This window comes from Rattus norvegicus, chromosome 3 (assembly GCF_036323735.1).
Source record: "Rattus norvegicus strain BN/NHsdMcwi chromosome 3, GRCr8, whole genome shotgun sequence".
NCBI classification, from domain to species: Eukaryota; Metazoa; Chordata; class Mammalia; order Rodentia; family Muridae; genus Rattus; species Rattus norvegicus.
Window position 1 is genome coordinate 166,471,517 of NC_086021.1, and position 17,986 is coordinate 166,489,502.

At 48.6% G+C, this 17,986-nt stretch overlaps 1 protein-coding gene across 2 annotated transcripts in view; it reads left to right on the plus strand.

The window, feature by feature from the left end:
- Positions 1-13,136, plus strand: part of Manbal (mannosidase beta like) — a 29,586-nt gene extending 16,450 nt beyond the window's left edge. For both annotated transcript variants that reach the window (NM_001173380.1, XM_063284396.1), the window contains exon 3: positions 12,292-13,136. In NM_001173380.1, coding sequence (NP_001166851.1) covers positions 12,292-12,399 — 108 coding nt within the window. In that variant the 3' untranslated portion in view covers positions 12,400-13,136. The remainder of the gene's footprint in view (positions 1-12,291) is intronic.
- Positions 13,137-17,986: the final 4,850 nt, after the last annotated feature.

The following is a 17,986-nucleotide window of genomic DNA, read 5'->3' on the forward strand; positions in this document are numbered from 1 at the left end:
ACTCAGGACTGATTTGGGCCGCATAGACACTGTCTGCAGCAGGGGTATGGAAGTGCTCAGTGTTTGTAAAGTGCTTGCTGTGCGACATGAGGACCTTAGCATCCACAGTGCATGTGACTCCAGTTCTGGGTGAGTGAGACAGACAGAATATCAGGGCTCGTTCGCCACCAACCTAGCTGAAAAATAGCAAGTTCCAGGTTAGGCGTTTCTTCTCGTTTCTGTACCACATACAGCACGTGCACTTTCTCATGCCCATATACACAGGACAGGGCAGAGCTTGGAGGGGCTCCAGCATGGACAGACTTGTGGCCCATGCTGGTTTCCTCCTCAGTGTATTCGGGGATTTTGTGGATGTCACCCGTAGTCACAGCTCACTTTAAGAACATAGTCCCTGGCCTCAGTCCTCAGCTAGGGCATGCTGTGGGTGTTATAAGTGACAAACCTATTGTCATTAGCTGCCTCTGCTGAAGCTGCTCTGGCTCTCCGGGGATGGGGGTGATAACTTGTTTTATTTGGAGAGCTAGGAAGGGAAGCCATGTTCCGCCTATTGTTCTTAACCCTTTGAAGTGAGCAGAGGCTTGGAGCCATCCCACAGGGTAAGGCCTTTGAGCAAGGAGTTGACAAAGAGCTGAGAAATAAGCTCCCCAGATCATGTTCACTGTGACATACCCCCCCACCCGGTAATGAAATTTTTTAAAAAATTTAATACATGTCTCCTAAAAACAGCAAAAAATATGTTTTAAGTACATCTCCTAAGTCACCAACAAGCAGGAAGCCCTAACTTTTTTTAGAATAAGAATTCATTGCAGTGGGGTTGGGGATTTAGCTCAGTGGTAGAGCACTTGCCTAGCAAGTGCAAGGCCCTGGGTTCGGTCCCCAGCTCCGAAAAAAAGAAAAAAAAAAAAAAAAAGAATTCATCGAATTCATCGCAGTAAGTTGTTTTGCTTTTCTTGGAGTTCATGGGCAGGGGACACAGGGAGCTGTCTTCCTAACTGACCTTTACTGTGTTAACTTAGCTTTTGTTTATTTTGTTGAAACAAGACTTCCCACTCTAGCCCATGCCGGCCTTAAACTGATAATAACAGGCCTTCCTGCCTCAGTTTCCTACGTACTGGACTTGCAGGCATGTGCCACCATACAGAAGTGTCTTAGCTGTCTTTGTGAATGCATGTGTGTCTGCGTAGAGGTCAGAGGGTAACTCACAGGGATTGGTTCTCTCTACTGTGTGCACTCTGGGGATTGAACTCCAGTCAGCAGCTTGGTGGTTAAGCAGTTCACCTGCTCAGCCATCTCACTGGCTCCAGTGTTAGCTGGTCAGGAACTCACTGTGTAGACCAGGCTGTCCTCAGACTCAGAGATCTGCCCGCTTCTCTTCTAAGTTCTAAGGTTAAAAGGGTATGCCATTATAATCTACCCTTTTTCCTTTAAAAAAAAAAAAAAAACAGCTCACTAGGGGACTGGAGAGATGGTTCAGTTAAGATGGCTACACCTAAGCTTGGCTTCCAGCACCTACATTGGGCATCTCATAACACTTATTATAACTCAGGCTCCAGAGGATCCAACACCCTCCTCTGGCCTCTGTAGGCACCTGTATAAATACACGTACACATAAATACAAATAAAATAAATCTTAAACAACAAAAAACTGGGGCTGGAGAGATGGCTCAGCTGTTAGGAGCACTGGCTGCTCTTGCAGGGGACCTGGGTTTGGTTTCCCAGCACCCACATGGTGGCTTATAACCAACTCCAGTTCCAGCAAGTCCCATCTCTGTGGGTACCAGGCATGCCCATGGTATACATTTAAACAAGGAGACAAATCACTCATACACATAAAATAACATACGTCTTTTAAAAGTTAAAAAAAAAACCCAAAACCAAAGTCTTCTCAGTGGGTTAGCAGTAGTGGGGATGATGATGATGATGCTAGCATAGAGTAGTGAACCACGTACTGCCGTAGGCTAGCATATGGCCCCTGGAACGAGGGTTCTGCCACCAACTTCCTTCTGTATGTTGCCATGAGACAGCCTCCTCCCCTCCCACAGCCGGTAACTAATGCGCACAGTGCTGAGTGTCTAACAGCCGTCAGGGGTGGAGGAAGAAGGGGGCTTTAACTGGAGGACAAGGGAGGTCTTAGGGAGCCTGGGAAAGTAGGGGCAGCTTGTAGAGGCTCCCTATGGCCTGAGGGCAGCGGGAGGTGCTTGGTAGAGGACGATGCTACAGAGGTGGGGGAGGGGCCGAATGGGGTGTAGAGCTCAGAGAACAGTGCTGCTCTTTGCCGTTTGCTTAGGGCAAAACCATCCTCTTGCTCGGCATGTAGACACAATTATTAGTGGCTTTTTGGGTCAGAAGATAGTATTTTTGGCTCCAGATGCTGGGAAAGCCTTTGAAAAGCAAAAGTGTCTTTCCTGTTCTCCAATAAGCTGATTCCTTACAATGGTTTATACATGCCTTCAGCGCTTCAATACCTAAGAGATTATTTGAAAGCTCTTTAGGAGCTAATGGGGGGCAGGGGAGAACACATATAAATGCTTCCCACACCACCCCCTTCCTTTTCAGAGGAAAAACAAGAACCCATTGGCCAATGCAAGCCAAGCCTCTGGAATCCTAAGCCAGATGGAAGGTTTTCCCATTGACACCTCATTACGCTAAGACCTGAGAAAACAGTTATTTGCTCCTGACTAAGGCCAAGGTCACACAACCCAAGTATTTTCCTGTAGGCTGAATTCTAAAATATGAGGTAACAGGTCCTTAGACACAGACAAAACAGCAAATACATTTGTCTTTCAAGCCAAGTTTGGTTATATGGAGCATGGTAAAAAAGAATCTAAGGGACACTGGTGACCAGCGTGTAAAGGCCCCAAGCCTTTCCCAGTTCCAGAACCTGCATGATCGAAGAAGAGAACTGATTCGATAAAGTTGTCCCCTGACCTTACAATGTCACACGTGTGTACACACACACAATAAATGAATGTAGTAAGATTTAGGCTGTACATAGTGGCACACACCTTTAATCAGAGCGCAGCGGCAGGTAATCTCTGCAAGTTCAAGGCTAGCCTGGTCTATGTATTCAGCTACAGGTATGTGGTGAGACCCTGTCTCAAAAGGAAGATAAAATAAAAAAGATTTCTGAGATAGCATCTAGGCTCTAGAAGAAAAGAAATTGATTTTTGATTCTTGCCGTGAGCCAGGGGCTGGGAGTGTCCTCACTTTGTGGTTCTGTACCTGTGTGGGGACATCTGGGAAGTTTTTGTAGTCCTGAACTGACTGCCAGAGATGCCGAGTCTCTTTTTCAGAGGGTTAGGTCAATGCTTACAACATGCCCAGATGAAACTAACATGTATCCTGGTCTAGCCCTTAGATTCTTCTGTAGCATAAACTAATTTTAGGAGGACGGGTTAAGTTTGAAATGATAGCTTGATATTACAGGTTGAGAAGGGAGCTGAGTGGTGGTAGTGTATGCTTTCAATCCCAGCACTCAAGAGGAAAGGCAGGCAAGTCTCTGAGTTCAAGGCCAGCCTGGTTTACAGAGCTAGTTCCAGATAGCCAGGGACACCTGGGAGAAAGCCTCTCTGGAAAGAAAAAATAACAACAAAAACAAAAACCAACCAAACAAGTTGGGAAAGGAAACCTGGGAGAAGTTAGAAGACTCTCATAGGGCCATTTCCTCTGCTCCCTGACTGTGGTGAGATGACATCTCCCACAATTTCCCTCTTTCAGCTACAGCATCCTAGGGAGGCTGCCTTCCTGCTTGGCCCAGTTCAAAGGACTCTGGAAGGAACCGTATGGCTGGCCTGCTGAGGACAGCAGTCGTCAGTGGGTTGGGGCTTTAGAGTGATGGCTGGGATTGAGGAGCGGAGATCTCTTCCTCTAAAAGCTGGACTCCTGGGGAGCTTATGTGAAACTCCCAGAAACTAGAGGCAAACAGGTTCTGCTTACCATCTCTGCCGGGCCCAACGTCCTCCTCAGAGGGGTTCTAGCAGGGCTGCCTTTAGGCTTCTGGGGTTTGTGATGACATTGGCAAGCTCACTGGTATTTTTCTGGGGAGGTCTGTGTAGGTTTTCCTAGGTGAGATGCAGCATCTTAAAGGGCAGCGAGCCACACGTACTGAGGCCGATCACTGAGATCCTGTGAGTTTGAGGCCAGCCTGGTCTGTATAGCAAGTTCTAGGACTACATAATGGGAGCCTGTCTTAAGGAAGAGAAGAAAAGAGAGGGAGGAAGAAAAAGAAAAGAAAGAATAGTGAGGGAGTGCAGGTGGCTACTCTCTGCCCTGTCTGGCCTGAGCTTGCCACCCAGGTCTCTTCTGGTTCAGCTTCTGCACAGAACGTAGAACCTGTTAGTCCTACGTGAGGGGTCCTGGCTCTGTTCAGTACCTTCTGTAGCAGGCAGTACCTTCTGGCCACTCTCCATGAGTTTAGATTTGGCTGAGCTAATCTCAAATATTCCTGACTTTTCTCAGCAACCAGCTGCCAACACTTAGAAGGTGGACAATTTTGCTTGCTTACATCTCTGTCCGGGTCTGCAGTGTTAATAAGAACTCAGTGGCCTGGTTCCTGTGGCTTCCCACACAGACATGGTATTGGCTCATTAGCTTGGGGAACTGGGGATCTCAAGGCAGTTCCTGCCTTTCCCACGGTACTGACTTCCTTCTCATGTCCTGTGCTGAGTAGGAAAGATAGTTGCTGTCAGCGTCCCTATCACCAGGGTTTATAGCTCAGGGCCATTTCCTTGCTCGGTTACTTTACAAATCTCATGGAGGGTCTACTTGACCACGTGCTCTCCTGGGGAACTCACTGGCATATAGTGAGTGTGGTGACATTTTTTTTTTTTTTTTTTGGTTCTTTTTTTTTTTCGGAGCTGGGGACCGAACCCAGGGCCTTGCGCTTCCTAGGTAAGTGCTCTACCACTGAGCTAAATCCCCAGCCCCGAGTGTGGTGACATTTAATATGCTGCCCACAGAGCTGTCCCTTCCAACCTGAAGCCTGTAGTGTTCGGAGATCTAAAAGCCCTTCCTGAGCTCTGGGTCAATGGCCAGAAAAGTTCTGTGTGAGAGCCTTGAGTTTCCATGCGCAGCAGGGTCACCATAACGGTACAGTTAACTTGAACAAACATGTTCCCAGTCCTGGCATCCAGGGACTAGCTCACAGAACCACCTCTGGTTCTGCTGCCATGTAGTTGGCTTGGGAGGCAGGTGTGCTTTACTTAATGACATGTTCCTGAGATGCTGTGTGAGCAGAGTGAAGGCATCATGCTTCCACAACCGCCAGGCTGCGAGTGTGTGCCAGCTCACAGGGAGGGTAGACACACAGCACACAGACTGACCAGTGGGAAGGACCGAGAGAGGGGGGGGGGGGGAGAGAGAGAGAGTGTGTGTGTGTGTGTGTGTGCGCGCGCGCGCGTGCATGCTCATCTGTGGGCCTGCTTGTCTTTCTCAATTGCTTATTGTGTTGTTTTTCTTAACTAATTTTTATCTTATTTTTTATGTATAAGAATGTGTGTGTGTGTGTGTGTGTGTCTATGCACCATGTGTGTGCAGTGTTCATAGAGGCCAGAGGAAGCTCTGGATCTCCTGGATCTCCTGGCATGGGTTACAGATGGTGAGTGCTGGGAATCCAACCCAGGACCACTGCCAAGATCAGCTCTTGGCCAACTGAGCCCTCTCCCAGCTCCATTCTCTTTCTGCTTTCGAGATGAGTTCTCACTGGACTTGAAACTCAGCAGTTCAGCTGCACTAGCTGGCCAGCAAACCCCAGGCATCTTGTCTTGGCCTTTCTAAGGCAGGATAGCAGGTGTGTGCTACCATGCCCGATTCCATACCTGGGTACAGGGGATTTGAACTCAGGTCTTTATGCTACTACAGCAAATGCTTTACCGACCACCCCTCCCAGATTGTTTTTTCTAACACAGTTCCACTTACCTGCCAAGTGTCTTGGACGCTGTGTGTGTTTGGCATAGTTGAGCCTTGTGAACAGCCTCCCCCACTCCCCATTTCATCTGCTATCAAGTCCTCGTCTCAGGGCCACTCTCACTCCATCTCTACAAGGTCAGTTTAGCCCCTGGCCTGCCTGGCTCTACTCAGGCAGGAATGATGTGTGGGAAGAGACAGAGCACCAGTGTGAGGCAGGCTGACTGACTGGTCAGCGTTCTATGCAGTCCTAATCTTGCAGAGCCACAAGAGGAGAACTCCTGATGGCTCTAATGAGATAGTTCCAAGCAGCGTGCTACTTTTTCTCCCTGGACTGTTTTCAAGGGAGGAGTGACAGTGTTGAAACGGGACACTATTCTGTCTGGTTTGCAGGCACACAGCCATGGAGAGTTGCACAGTGGAGACAGCAGGCTTAATCCTTCTCTCCAGCACTGCACAGATTCCGCTCCCTGGGCTTGGCCCATAGCAGCAATTTTCTGACCTGGTGGTCTGCTCTCTTGCCACCTTGTTATGGATAGGATTGTGTCCACGAAAGACACTTCTATAGGCCCAGAAAACACCTGGCAACAGAGGGTTTTTTTTTCCCCTTAATTGCTTCAGACGAGGTATGGTGCCCCCAGACTGAAAGGTGAGGCTGTTGGATGTGTAGCCTGTACTTCCGGGGCTTGTCCCAGCCACACACATCTGAAGAGAAGTTAAGTCACTCACCTGCTGAGTCATTCCTGTCAGCTGAGAGGGAAAACCACCCCTGTACTGCTCAGACCCGAGGACCCAGATCGCACTGTGACAGCCACCTTGGCTTCCCTGTAGTTTGCCTACAAGTTCTCAATGTCAGAGCTTTGGCTTCCTTGCCAGCAAATGAGGCCCCAGTGGCCTCTTTATCATCACGAGGCCCAGTGAGCAAATGACTGGAGTGTACTGGCTCTTCTGCAGGCCCCTGTGAGCACAGAACTTCCCATACTGGACACACATGAATAGACAGTGAGTGCTAAGCCCCTGTCACAGTGGATGCCAGCAAGCGATGCCAGTGGCCCTGAGTGAGAGCGACCTGGATGGAGACAAGGCCAAGGCTGGAGTAGACTACCATCCAGAAACCACACTGGGTCTTTTAAAATCCGTCTCATACAAAAGATCAGCAACATTTTAAAATCTGAAAACAGTTCCAGTCCTGACTGTTGCCATCATTTTAGGAGAAGAGGCTAGAAGCCATGTGGAAGATGAGGCGAAGGGAGGATTTGAGGGAAGGATGCAGAGCAGAACACATAGTGGTTGGGACGAGCAAATCTAGAAGCTCTTGGAAAGTAGAATAAACAGGCCTTGGGGACAGATCGGTGTGGGGGCATGAGGGACCAGGGAGAACTTAGAAATGAACTTGGGCAGCTGCATGGGTGGCAGTGCCAAAAGCTGAGGTGGGGGTGGGTATGGTGAGGACGAAACAGCTAATGTGTGAGAGGCATGACAACTGTGGTGTATACACACCCCCAGAGGAGCGCTTCCACTGCAAAAGCAAGCACGTCTGCACCGTTATCCTGCTTTTCTGAGTCCTCCAGGACCACTGGTCACAAGGAGGCTACAGACAGAATCTGGAACAGACTGGTCTTCTCATTCTGGCATGGGACTCTAGGGGGGCTGCTAAGTATAAAAAACTAGATTTTATAGTTAACGACAAAGCAGTGAGAGACATATATCCTAGCTCTGCTGCTCATCAACCGAGACCTCAAGCCAGCCCTGGTCCTTTCTGGGTGCTGTTCCCTGTGTTTATAGCCTGAGCCTATCCTGGCACTTTGTCTAAATGAATGGCACAGGGCCTGACTTGCTAACTAAAGGCAGTGTTGGGGATAGTATGGCCGTGGTGTGACTGCTGTGGCTGGTGTGGCCGTGGTGTGACTGGGGTATGGCCGTGGTGTGACTGGTGGCAACACTGGAGGCTGCACGTATTTGATCTTAAAATAGCTGTTCCTCTGGGGCTGGGGATTTAGCTCAGTGGTAGAGCGCTTACCTAGGAAGCACAAGGCCCTGGGTTCAGTCCCCAGCTCCGAAAAAAAGAACCAAAAAAAAAAAAAATAGCTGTTCCTCTGAGCACGTAGAAAACAAGAGAGCCTGGCCCTGCCTGCTCCATCATTGCATTCCCTCCCTTGTCCAAGTAGCACTGTCCTGCAGATGGCTTGCTGGTGAGACAGCCATGAGAACATGTCACCGTAAAGGTGCCATCCAATGAAGGAAGACATCCAACGTCGGCCTCTGGCCTCCACACACGTATATACACACATATGTATACACGCATACCTACAGACACACATACACATGACCACAGGCCCATGTGTACACCATACACACAGTATACATGTCTGTGGTAGAGTGTTGGTGGTTTTATAAAGTATCTGGACACTTTCGTAAAGGAATGCAGCAGAGAAGGAAGGCTGGGCAGTCATTATAAGTAGCATTTGTTGTTATTTTTTTAGTTGTATGTGTTCCAATAGTTTCCCTGCATGCGTGTAAGTATATCCCTCAGAGGCCAGAAAAGGATGTCAGATCCCCTGGGTCTCCAGTGGTTAAATACAAGTGATTGCGAGCTGCCACTTGGGTGCTGGGAGCTGAACCTAGGTTGGTTATAAGAGCAGCAAGTGTTCTTAACCACTGAGCCATCCCTCCAACCCCAGACATATGTTCTCAAGAGGGCGCGCCTGTTACTACAGGTGTCTAGGAAGCCCTGCCACCTGACTGTGGCACTGTTAGGCTGCTTTAACTGCCTTCTGGGTATGGGGCATGAGGCAATACCCCCTGGCGAGGCCTAGGGTGGGGGACAGTGGAGAAACCCGCACCTTGGAAGCATCCTTCGGCAGGTACAGGAGGAGCAGAGGCAGAGGTAGGGCAGTGGCTGAATGGAAGGCAGGGAGGGGCTCAGATGCTAGAGAGTGGCTGAGTCAAGACAGAGAGAAGGTTGGGTCAGCACACCTTGAGACCTGTTGCAAAACAGTGAAAGGAGGACCATTGAGACCCTGGTCACTCTTCCTGCTAGAGGAAGGCCGGGTTTCTGGAAAAGATGCCATGTGACCTGGGATGGTTGAGTTGGAAGGATACGGGACATGCCCATGCTAGTTATCTGCTGTATAGTTGACTGGGGGTGGAGTCCCAGAGCCAAAAGGGGCGAGGCAGCAGGAAGAATCTCTGTAGCATGAAGCCGCATAGGACAGCCACTAGACCGCTATACCAGCCCCCACTGCCACAGGCTGGAGCTCCGAGTAGCAGCTCAGAGACCTGGGCAGGCCTCAGTAAGCTCTCTGGTGTATGCCTGAGTTCTGCTCTGGGCACCTAGAGGCAGCTGGCTTCCAGGAAGTGTGCAGGTGCTGTAAGGACGGCTCTCTGCTCCCAAGACCCACAGTGACATTGACATCATATCCTGCTGGGTTTGCCTTAAGCATGAGCTGCCAGTGGACTCTGCAAGGGTGTGCAGTTGTCAGCCACTCTTCTGGGACTTGATTTTGTTTGTTTTTCTAATTTTTTTTCTTGGCAAGTGATATTAAATAATAGTGTTGGGGGACTTTGGACACCATTGAGTTCTGGCTGGAGGAGGCCCAGCAGCTTGGAGGATGTGAGCTCCAGTCCTGAAGCCTTTTCATAACACCCACAGGGCCATTTCCCTGAGCTGCAGTTCCTCCCCTTGCAGGAAGGAGGCTGGGCCCTGGGGACCTAGGTAATGCCAGAAAATAAAATTAGCTAGAACCTGGGCTCAGCAAATTCAACACAGATGTCTTAGTTAGGGTTATACTGCTGTGAACAGACACCATGACCAAGGCAACTCTTATAGAGACAACATTTTATTGGGACTGGCTTACAGGTTCACAGGTTCAGTCCATCATCATCAAGGCAGGAGCATGGCAGTGTCCAGGCAGACATGGTGCAGGAGGAGCTGAGAGTTCTATATCTTCATGTGAAGGCCACTAGGATCAGACTGGCTTCCGGGCAGCTAGGATGAGGGTCTTAAAGCCCACATCCACAGTGACACACCTACTCCGACAAGGCCTCACCTCCTAATAGTGCCACTCCCTGGGCCGAGCATCTTCAAGTCAGCACGGCAGAGGAACCTCTTTGCCTTCCAGAGCTACGAGGTAGCCTTAGTCTGCTTTTTAATTTTTTTTATTTTAGCTGAAGGGGGTTGAAGGCTAGAGAGATGGCTCAGCAGTTAAGAGCACTCGCTTTGCTTGCAGAGGACCTGGGTTCAATTCCCAGCACCCACATGGTGGATCACGGCCATCTGCAGCTCCAGTTCCAGGGGCTCCAATACCTTTTTCTGACCTCTGGGCACCGAGAACACATATGATACACAGACATATATACAGGCAAAACACACATAAAATGAAATAATAAATCTTAGAATAGTTTGAAAAAAATATATCAAGGGGCCAAATGCAGACAGCAATTTTTCCCAAATTAAGTTCCAGCCAAGGCTACCCAGTGAGACCTTGTATCAGGAAGCAGAGGCAGGTACACCTTTCCCCATGCTGTGCTGGGAATGTTGGCCTTGAATACAGGACAGTGCTCTTGAGTCATGGGCACTACAAGGGGACACAGAACTGCTATCATTGTGTGTATGAAGTACCCAGGAGGAGCTGGGAGTCCAGATTCCATGGGAAGTCACCCAGCTGACATGGGTCTTGAATTTAAACTTGCTTTCTTTTTTTTTTTTTTTAAGAATTATTTATTTTATGTATATGAGTACGCTCTAGCTGTCTTCAGACACACCTGAAGAGGGCACTGGGTTCCATTACAGATGGTTGTGAGCCACTGTGTAGTTGCTGGGATTTGAACTCAGGACCTCTGGAAGAGCAGTCAGTGCTCTTAACTGTTGAGCCTGTTATGTGTTTTTGTTCATGTGTATATGTATGTGTGTGCGAATGTGCATGTATGTCTAAACGTGTGTGTGTATGTATGTGTGTGTATGAGACTGTGTGTGTACTATGGAAGAGTGTGTATATGTGTGCATATGTGTGTGAAAATGTTATTTAAGTATGTAGGTGTGTGTGAGTGTATACAGGTGTTTATGTGTAAGTGTGTGCGTATGTGTGCGTGTGTTTAGGTATGTATGTGAGTGTGTAGTGTGTGTCTGTGTGTGCAGCTGTGTATGTGTGTGAGTGTTTTGTGTATGAGTGAATATGTATGTGCGTGATGTGTGCAAGTGCATAGGAGCCACAGAGCACATGTGGAAATCAGAGGACAATTATGGAGTTAAGTTTTCCTTCCACTGTTATGTAGACTCTGGAAATTGAACTGCATGGCAAGTGTTTTTGCTACTGAGCCATTTCACCAGCCTGGCATGCATTGTTTTAATTTCATTTGTTTGTTTGTTTTATTGCATTTATTTATATGTTTATTTGTTGCATGGGGGTTATGTGTGCCACGTGCACTTAGAGGTCAGAGGACAGCACAATTTTGGCAGTCCGTTCTCTCCCACTCTGTGGGGCCATTGGGCTTGCTACACCCCCCCCCCTTCTACTCCCCGCTAAGCGATCATGCCACACACCCCACCCCCACCCTGACATGGAATTAAACACTGCAGACCAAGTGCAGCTTGAAGACAAAGCCCAGGCTGTCTGGCGTCCCCTGGGCCAACCTGCTTTTTGCTTCCTTTGGGGCCATAGCACTCCTCATGTTATCACCAGATGAGAGGAATACCAGATAGGAGCCATTCCAGATTCTTCTCTGGCCTGAGCAGAGTGGCCTGGGGCTCAGCTTGTTTATCTCCCAGTGAGGCCAGACCCAGATCTGCAGCTCTGACTGCCTTTTTTTTCAGCAGCAAAACCTTTGTTCCAACCAAACATGAGGGTGCACCATGGCTATAAAGCAGAGCAGAGCTGCCCCAGCTACTGAGGACCTGGGCTTCTGGTCTGAGGCTGCCTCTGACCTCCCACAAGGCGCCTCCACCAGACCCTGTAGCACTCGGTGCAGTGATAGCTCACCTGCCAGCTGCCTTCTTCACCCTCAGCCCAAAACCTGGGGAGTGCCAGCCACAGTAATGGCCCCACAGCCAAACCTCACTAATGCTGTCCTAGCCTGGGGCATCCTGACAGCCACCGGGCCACCAACCCTGCTGGTGCTTCCTGTGACTTCACCTCCCCCACTGCCCCAGGTGTCTGTCACCTTACATCTTACCTTTTATCTTACACATAAAGCATGGGACTGAAGTCCCACAGGCCACTGGACTGGAAGGTAAAGGAGCCCAGATGCTGCCTGGTGCCAGGTACTTTGAGACCCTGGGCTGGGAAATGATCCTTCCCTTGTGTCTCCATGGTGTGCTTCAGTTGACAGAATCCCTTTGGTCAAGCTGGATTCCTCTAAACAGTACTCTTTTTTTAAATCACCACACAGGAGGCAGAACCGTCTGAGCCCAGGAGTGCAGAGGTGCCCAAGAAGCCCAAGGCTCCCATCCCTTCCACCAACAAGAGGCCAAAGAAGGAGACCAAAAAGAAGCGGTAGACTCAGAGGCCTGAGGAGCCCAAGGCCCTAGCCTTGGGGACAGCCCTCCTGGGAACCAGCATCCTGTTTGCTCTCAAAGACTGTCTCTCTCCTTGGCTCAGAGTCTGAGATGATTGAAACTCCCTTGACTGCAGAGATCTGAGCAGTCGCTAAGCCCCAGCTGTGCAGACCACCACTTCCTCTTCCTTCTCTCTTGTGGTACACAAGAGATTCCCGAGACCAAGCACTGCTCTGAGGGTTCTGAAGTCAGATCAAGCTCACAGGGCAAACTATTCACATTAGTCCTCTAGCCCAATGCGTCACTAAGTGTGGAATTGTTGCCTAAGGCTGCAGACACACCCTCTCCCATGGCTTGGCCACATTTGTTACTTCTGTATGCACAGAACTTCTCGTGAGTTCAGGTCAGGATGCATGGCTCTGCAGTGTGGAGCTAGCCCACTCACTGCAGCAGCCAGGTCCTGAAGATGTTGGGGGTTGGTGGGGGAGGGACAGTCGAAGGCCTGGGCCCAGTGATGCCTGCAGGAGAAGGTACTGGCTGAATGAGGCCAGATTTCCCGAGCACAGCCTTTGTAAGCCTTTGAAGTAGGCTTGTCACTTTCAGACCAACCTCTTTGTAACCCATTTTAACATTCAAAGTGCCTTTGACTTCAGCCTGTCCTCCCCACATCTCTCATTCCCTGACCAGTAAAGGAAATGATGTGGAGAAGTCAAAGCAAATAAAGTGTCCCGCATGCTGAGCCTGCCTGTGTAGCTGCTGAGGAGGGAAGCGGGCAGCCTGGGTCTCTTCTGAGGGTGAGGGGAACACTGTCCCCAAAAAATGGGACAGTGGGGGGAGAAAGGGCAGCTCTGGTCAAAGCAGCCCTCCAGGCCAGACCACTCTGGAGCGGTTGTTCAGAAAGAGTCCAGTCAGTGGCTCCATGCTATCCTTAGTTATTGGAGACCCTTGCAAATTAGTTTCCACAGGGTCCAGACCCCTATCTCCATCGGTCCCTCCTGCCAGAGGACAGTACTGCAGTCCATAGAGATTCGAGAAGTATAGTACAGTATAGTACCATACAGTGCAGTACAGTGCAGTACAATACAGTACAGTACAGTACAGTACAGTACCATACAGTGCAGTACAGTGCAGTACAATACAGTATAATACAGTATAGTACAATACAGTACAGTGCAGTACAGTGCAGTACAGTGCAGTACAATACAGTATAGTGCAGTACAATACAGTACAGTGCAGTACAATACAGTATAATACAGTATAGTACAATACAATACAGTACCATACAGTACAGTACAATACAGTGCAGTACAATACAGTACAGTGCAGTACAATACAGTATAATACAGTATAGTACAATACAATACAGTACCGTACAGTACAGTACAATACAGTGCAGTACAATACAGTACAGTGCAGTACCATACAGTACAGTGCAGTACAATACAGTACAGTGCAGTACAATACAGTACAGTGCAGTACAATACAGTACAGTGCAGTACAATACAGTATAATACAGTATAGTACAATACAATACAGTACCATACAGTACAGTACAATACAGTGCAGTACAATACAGTACAGTGCAGTACAATACAGTATAATACAGTATAGTACAATACAATACAGTACCGTACAGTACAGTACAATACAGTGCAGTACAATACAGTACAGTGCAGTACCATACAGTACAGTGCAGTACCATACAGTACAGTGCAGTACCATACAGTACAGTACAGTGCAGTACAATACAATACAGTACAGTGCAGTACCATACAGTACAGTGCAGTACCATACAGTACAGTGCAGTACAATACAGTACAGTACAGTGCAGTACAATACAGTATAATACAGTATAGTACAATACAATACAGTACCATACAGTACAGTACAGTGCAGTACAGTACAGTGCAGTACAATACAGTATAATACAGTATAGTACAATACAATACAGTACCATACAGTACAGTACAGTGCAGTACAATACAGTACAGTAGAAAGTTTTAAGACTCCAGGCAGCTCTGATTATAGAGCCTGAATCAGCTGCCCAGCACAGGCCCTGAATTTGGTGCCCCTAACACCACAAAGTCAGGACAACAGGCTCCCTTGCCTGTCAGATCCTTTCCCAAGTGTCATGGGGGCTGCTGAATCACTTGGGTATTGACACCTGTCCATTTCAGGTGCTAGTCCAGTCCTGAGACACCACAGTGGAAGTGAAACCCAAGCCCAGAGACTATGCAGTTTAGTGGTATTTAGTGTATTGGGCTGTGGGGTCCCTGCTCTACAGAGGGATTTGACAAGGCCTCTGAGAACCAGGGACATTCTGGTTGGCAAAGGGCCACTTTACAAACACAAGCACATAGGGCTTCCGCTGAAGTCTTCTGTTTGACAGTCACCTCTTATCCCAGGCTACCGAAACAAGGAGCCTTTGTGGAAACCTTGGTGCACCTGGCCTGGTGGGCGACGGACACACAAGCAGATGTAGAGTGGAGTCTCTATCAAGGGGTCACAGCGGGTTCACTGGGAGCCCAGCTCAAGCGCCATTCAGACCAAAGTTTAGCCAAGATGCCTGGCCAAGTGCAAGTGACCAGCCAACCAAAGACTTGGCAGGAATTGAGAGCTAAGGGGTTATGGTAGGTATGATGCCAGGCCACTATAGCTCTGTCCTCTGAGGGAAAGACCCTCTTGCTCCCAGGAGCAGTTCTACCTTGGGTCCATCTCCTTGTGTTGCCTCAAAGGCTGCTCCCGAGATCCCCCTAGGACTCATGACTGCCATGTTTCTCATGCCCTCCTTCCTTCCGTACTGTGGCAGAGGTGAAAGCATCAGCTTTCATGAGTCTCTTCTGATTCCTACTCATCCAAGGGCCTGGGAGACACCCTTGCCTCCACCTTCTGCCTGGCCTTCCCAAGGCTGAGCTCCAGGCTCCAGCTTTCCTGAGTTACCTGGGGTTTCTGGGACAGAGAAGCAGAGGGATAGCTTGATCATCAGAGGCTATGGGTGGAGGCAGACTCATCCTATGATCCAGTCTGCAGGCTGGGAAGCTGGAACTGAGGCCAATGGGGAGTAAATTCCAGTCAGAATAGAAGGCCTAGAACCAGGAGCAAGAAGGGGATGGACGGCCCAGCCCCTGAGCCAGGGTGGGGGTGGGGGATCCAAGCCTCCTCACCTTGTTCTATTTGGCACTTGGACCAATTAGACAAGGCCCACCCAATGGGGGAAGCCTGCTCACTTCAGTCAGTAGTGAAAAAATCCTCGTCTGTCTGGGAACAGCCTTGCTGCCTACCCAGAAATAGTCTAACCTAGCATCTGAGGATCCCACAGCCCTGGGGAGTTGATGGAGTAGCCATCACACTGCCCGGTGCCAGCCCTTCCCAAACATCTCTCCTGACCTGACCCGCCAATATCTCCCTGTAAGTGCCAAAGGCACCACAGAGAGGATTCCTGGGCTCTTCACCAGCGTCCCAAGTCAGCTGGTCAGAAAGCTCACGGTCTTCCACCTTTATGGAGAACATGTCTCCTTAAAAAAAAAAAAAAAAAAAAAAGGGGTTGGGGATTTAGCTCAGTGGTAGAGCACTTGCCTAGCATGCGCAAGGCCCTGAGTTCGGTCCCCAGCTCCGAAAAAAAGAAAAAAAAGAAAAAAAAGAAAAAAAAAGAAAAGAAAAAAAAAAAAAAAAAAAAAAAGAGAGGCTGAAATCAGAGGATCCAAAAAAAAGAAAAAAAAGAAAAAAAAGAAAAGAAAAAAAAAAAAAAAAAAAAAAGAGAGGCTGAAATCAGAGGATCCAGGTTCAGTTCCCAGCATGCACCTGGCAGCTCACAACTGTAACTCCAGCTCCAGGGGGTCCAGTGCCCTCTTCTGGCCTCTGAGGGCATTAGACAAATACATGGCATACATGCATACATGCAGATAAAACACTTGTGTACATACATTTTAAATTCTTGTTAAAATTGAAGTATACAATTCAACTTTATGTATATAGAAATACATACATTATACATAACGACTGTAATCATGCTAGTTATATATAAAACCATCACACTCAAGAGTGAGTGCACGGGGGTTGGGGATTTGGCTCAGTGGTAGAGCGCTTGCCTAGCAACCACAAGGCCCTGGGTTCGGTCCCCAGCTCCGAAAAAAAAAAAAAAAGAGTGAGTGCATGTGTGTATACGTGTGAGGGGTGTGAGTGTGTGTAAGAGAGCAAGTGAGTGTACAAGTATTTTGAACACTTAGAATCTGCCTCCTCAGGACATTTTAAGCACACACAACACCATGACCTGGGATCAGGATGCTACATGTTAGACCTCTGGAATTCAGTCATCTCGCATAATTGAAGCTTCGTACCTTTGGCCAGTATCTTCCCGTGGCACAATCCTCTCAGCCCCCGGTATGCTCCATTCTGCTGTCTGTTTGACAAGGAAGATTATGGTATCCTGTATTTGCTTAGTCCCTACATCATCCTCTGGTACCCTTTCTGTTGTTAGAAATGGCAGAGTCGGGGCTGGAGAGATGGCTCAGCGGTTGAGAGCACTGACTGCCCTTCCAAAGGTCCTGAGTTCAAATCCCAGCAACCACATGGTGGCTCACAACCATCTGTAATGAGATCTGATGCCCTCTTCTGGTGTGTCTGAAGACAGTTATAGTGTACTTACACATAAAATAAATAAATAAATATTAAAAAAAAAAAGAAATGGCAGAGTCCTTCCTCCTTCCCTTCCCTTCCCTCCCTCCCTTCCCTTCCCTCTCTCCCTCCCTTCCCTTCCCTTCCCTCTCTCCCTCCCTTCCTTCTTTCCTTTCCTCTCTCCTTCCTTCCCCAGCTGCCTGAGTTCTGGGATTATAAGCAAATACCACAATGCCTAGCTTTTTTTGGTGTTAAAATGTGTTCTGTTCAATTATTTTCAAAGCCACCTTTTCTCTGTTTCTTTTTGAAGCAGAGTCTCACTGTGCAGCCCTGGCTGTCCTGGAACGTGCTATGGTCCAGACTGGCCTCAAACTCACAGAGATGGGTCTGTCCGCCTCTGATTTCTGGGTGCTGGGATTAAAGACATGTATCACCATGCGTAGCCTATCTTTTGGAGCCATTTACCCAGGGCCTTGCGCTTGCTAGGCAAGCGCTCTACCACTGAGCTAAATCCCCAACCCCCATTTAAAAGTTTTAACTGCTGACAGGTACCAGGGTTCTAACTCCTCCTTGTCCTTGCCAACACTTAGCTTTTTCTTGAGAGAACATCATAGCAAGTGCGAGGTAGCTGGCCTTGTTTACACTTCCCCAACAATGGGAGTCGAGGGACTTCCAACGCGCCCGCTGGCCACGGGGAGACCAACTTTGGAAAAGTGTCTGTTGAGGTCGTTTGGCCATTGTTAAGCCAGACAAATGAGCTTTTTTGCTACTGGATCGCGTGCATGCGATCTTAGACCTTGGCCCTTTATTAACTATGACGTGCAACTTCACCTTTCTATAGCACAACTTCCATCTCCTTTCCTCGCTCGTGAGCCTTCTGTGGGACATTGTGCACACATTTGCTTGTTCCTTGTCACATGGGCTTTTCTATCGTATCCAGATGGGGGGTAGACATGGGGGTGCACACCTTTAACT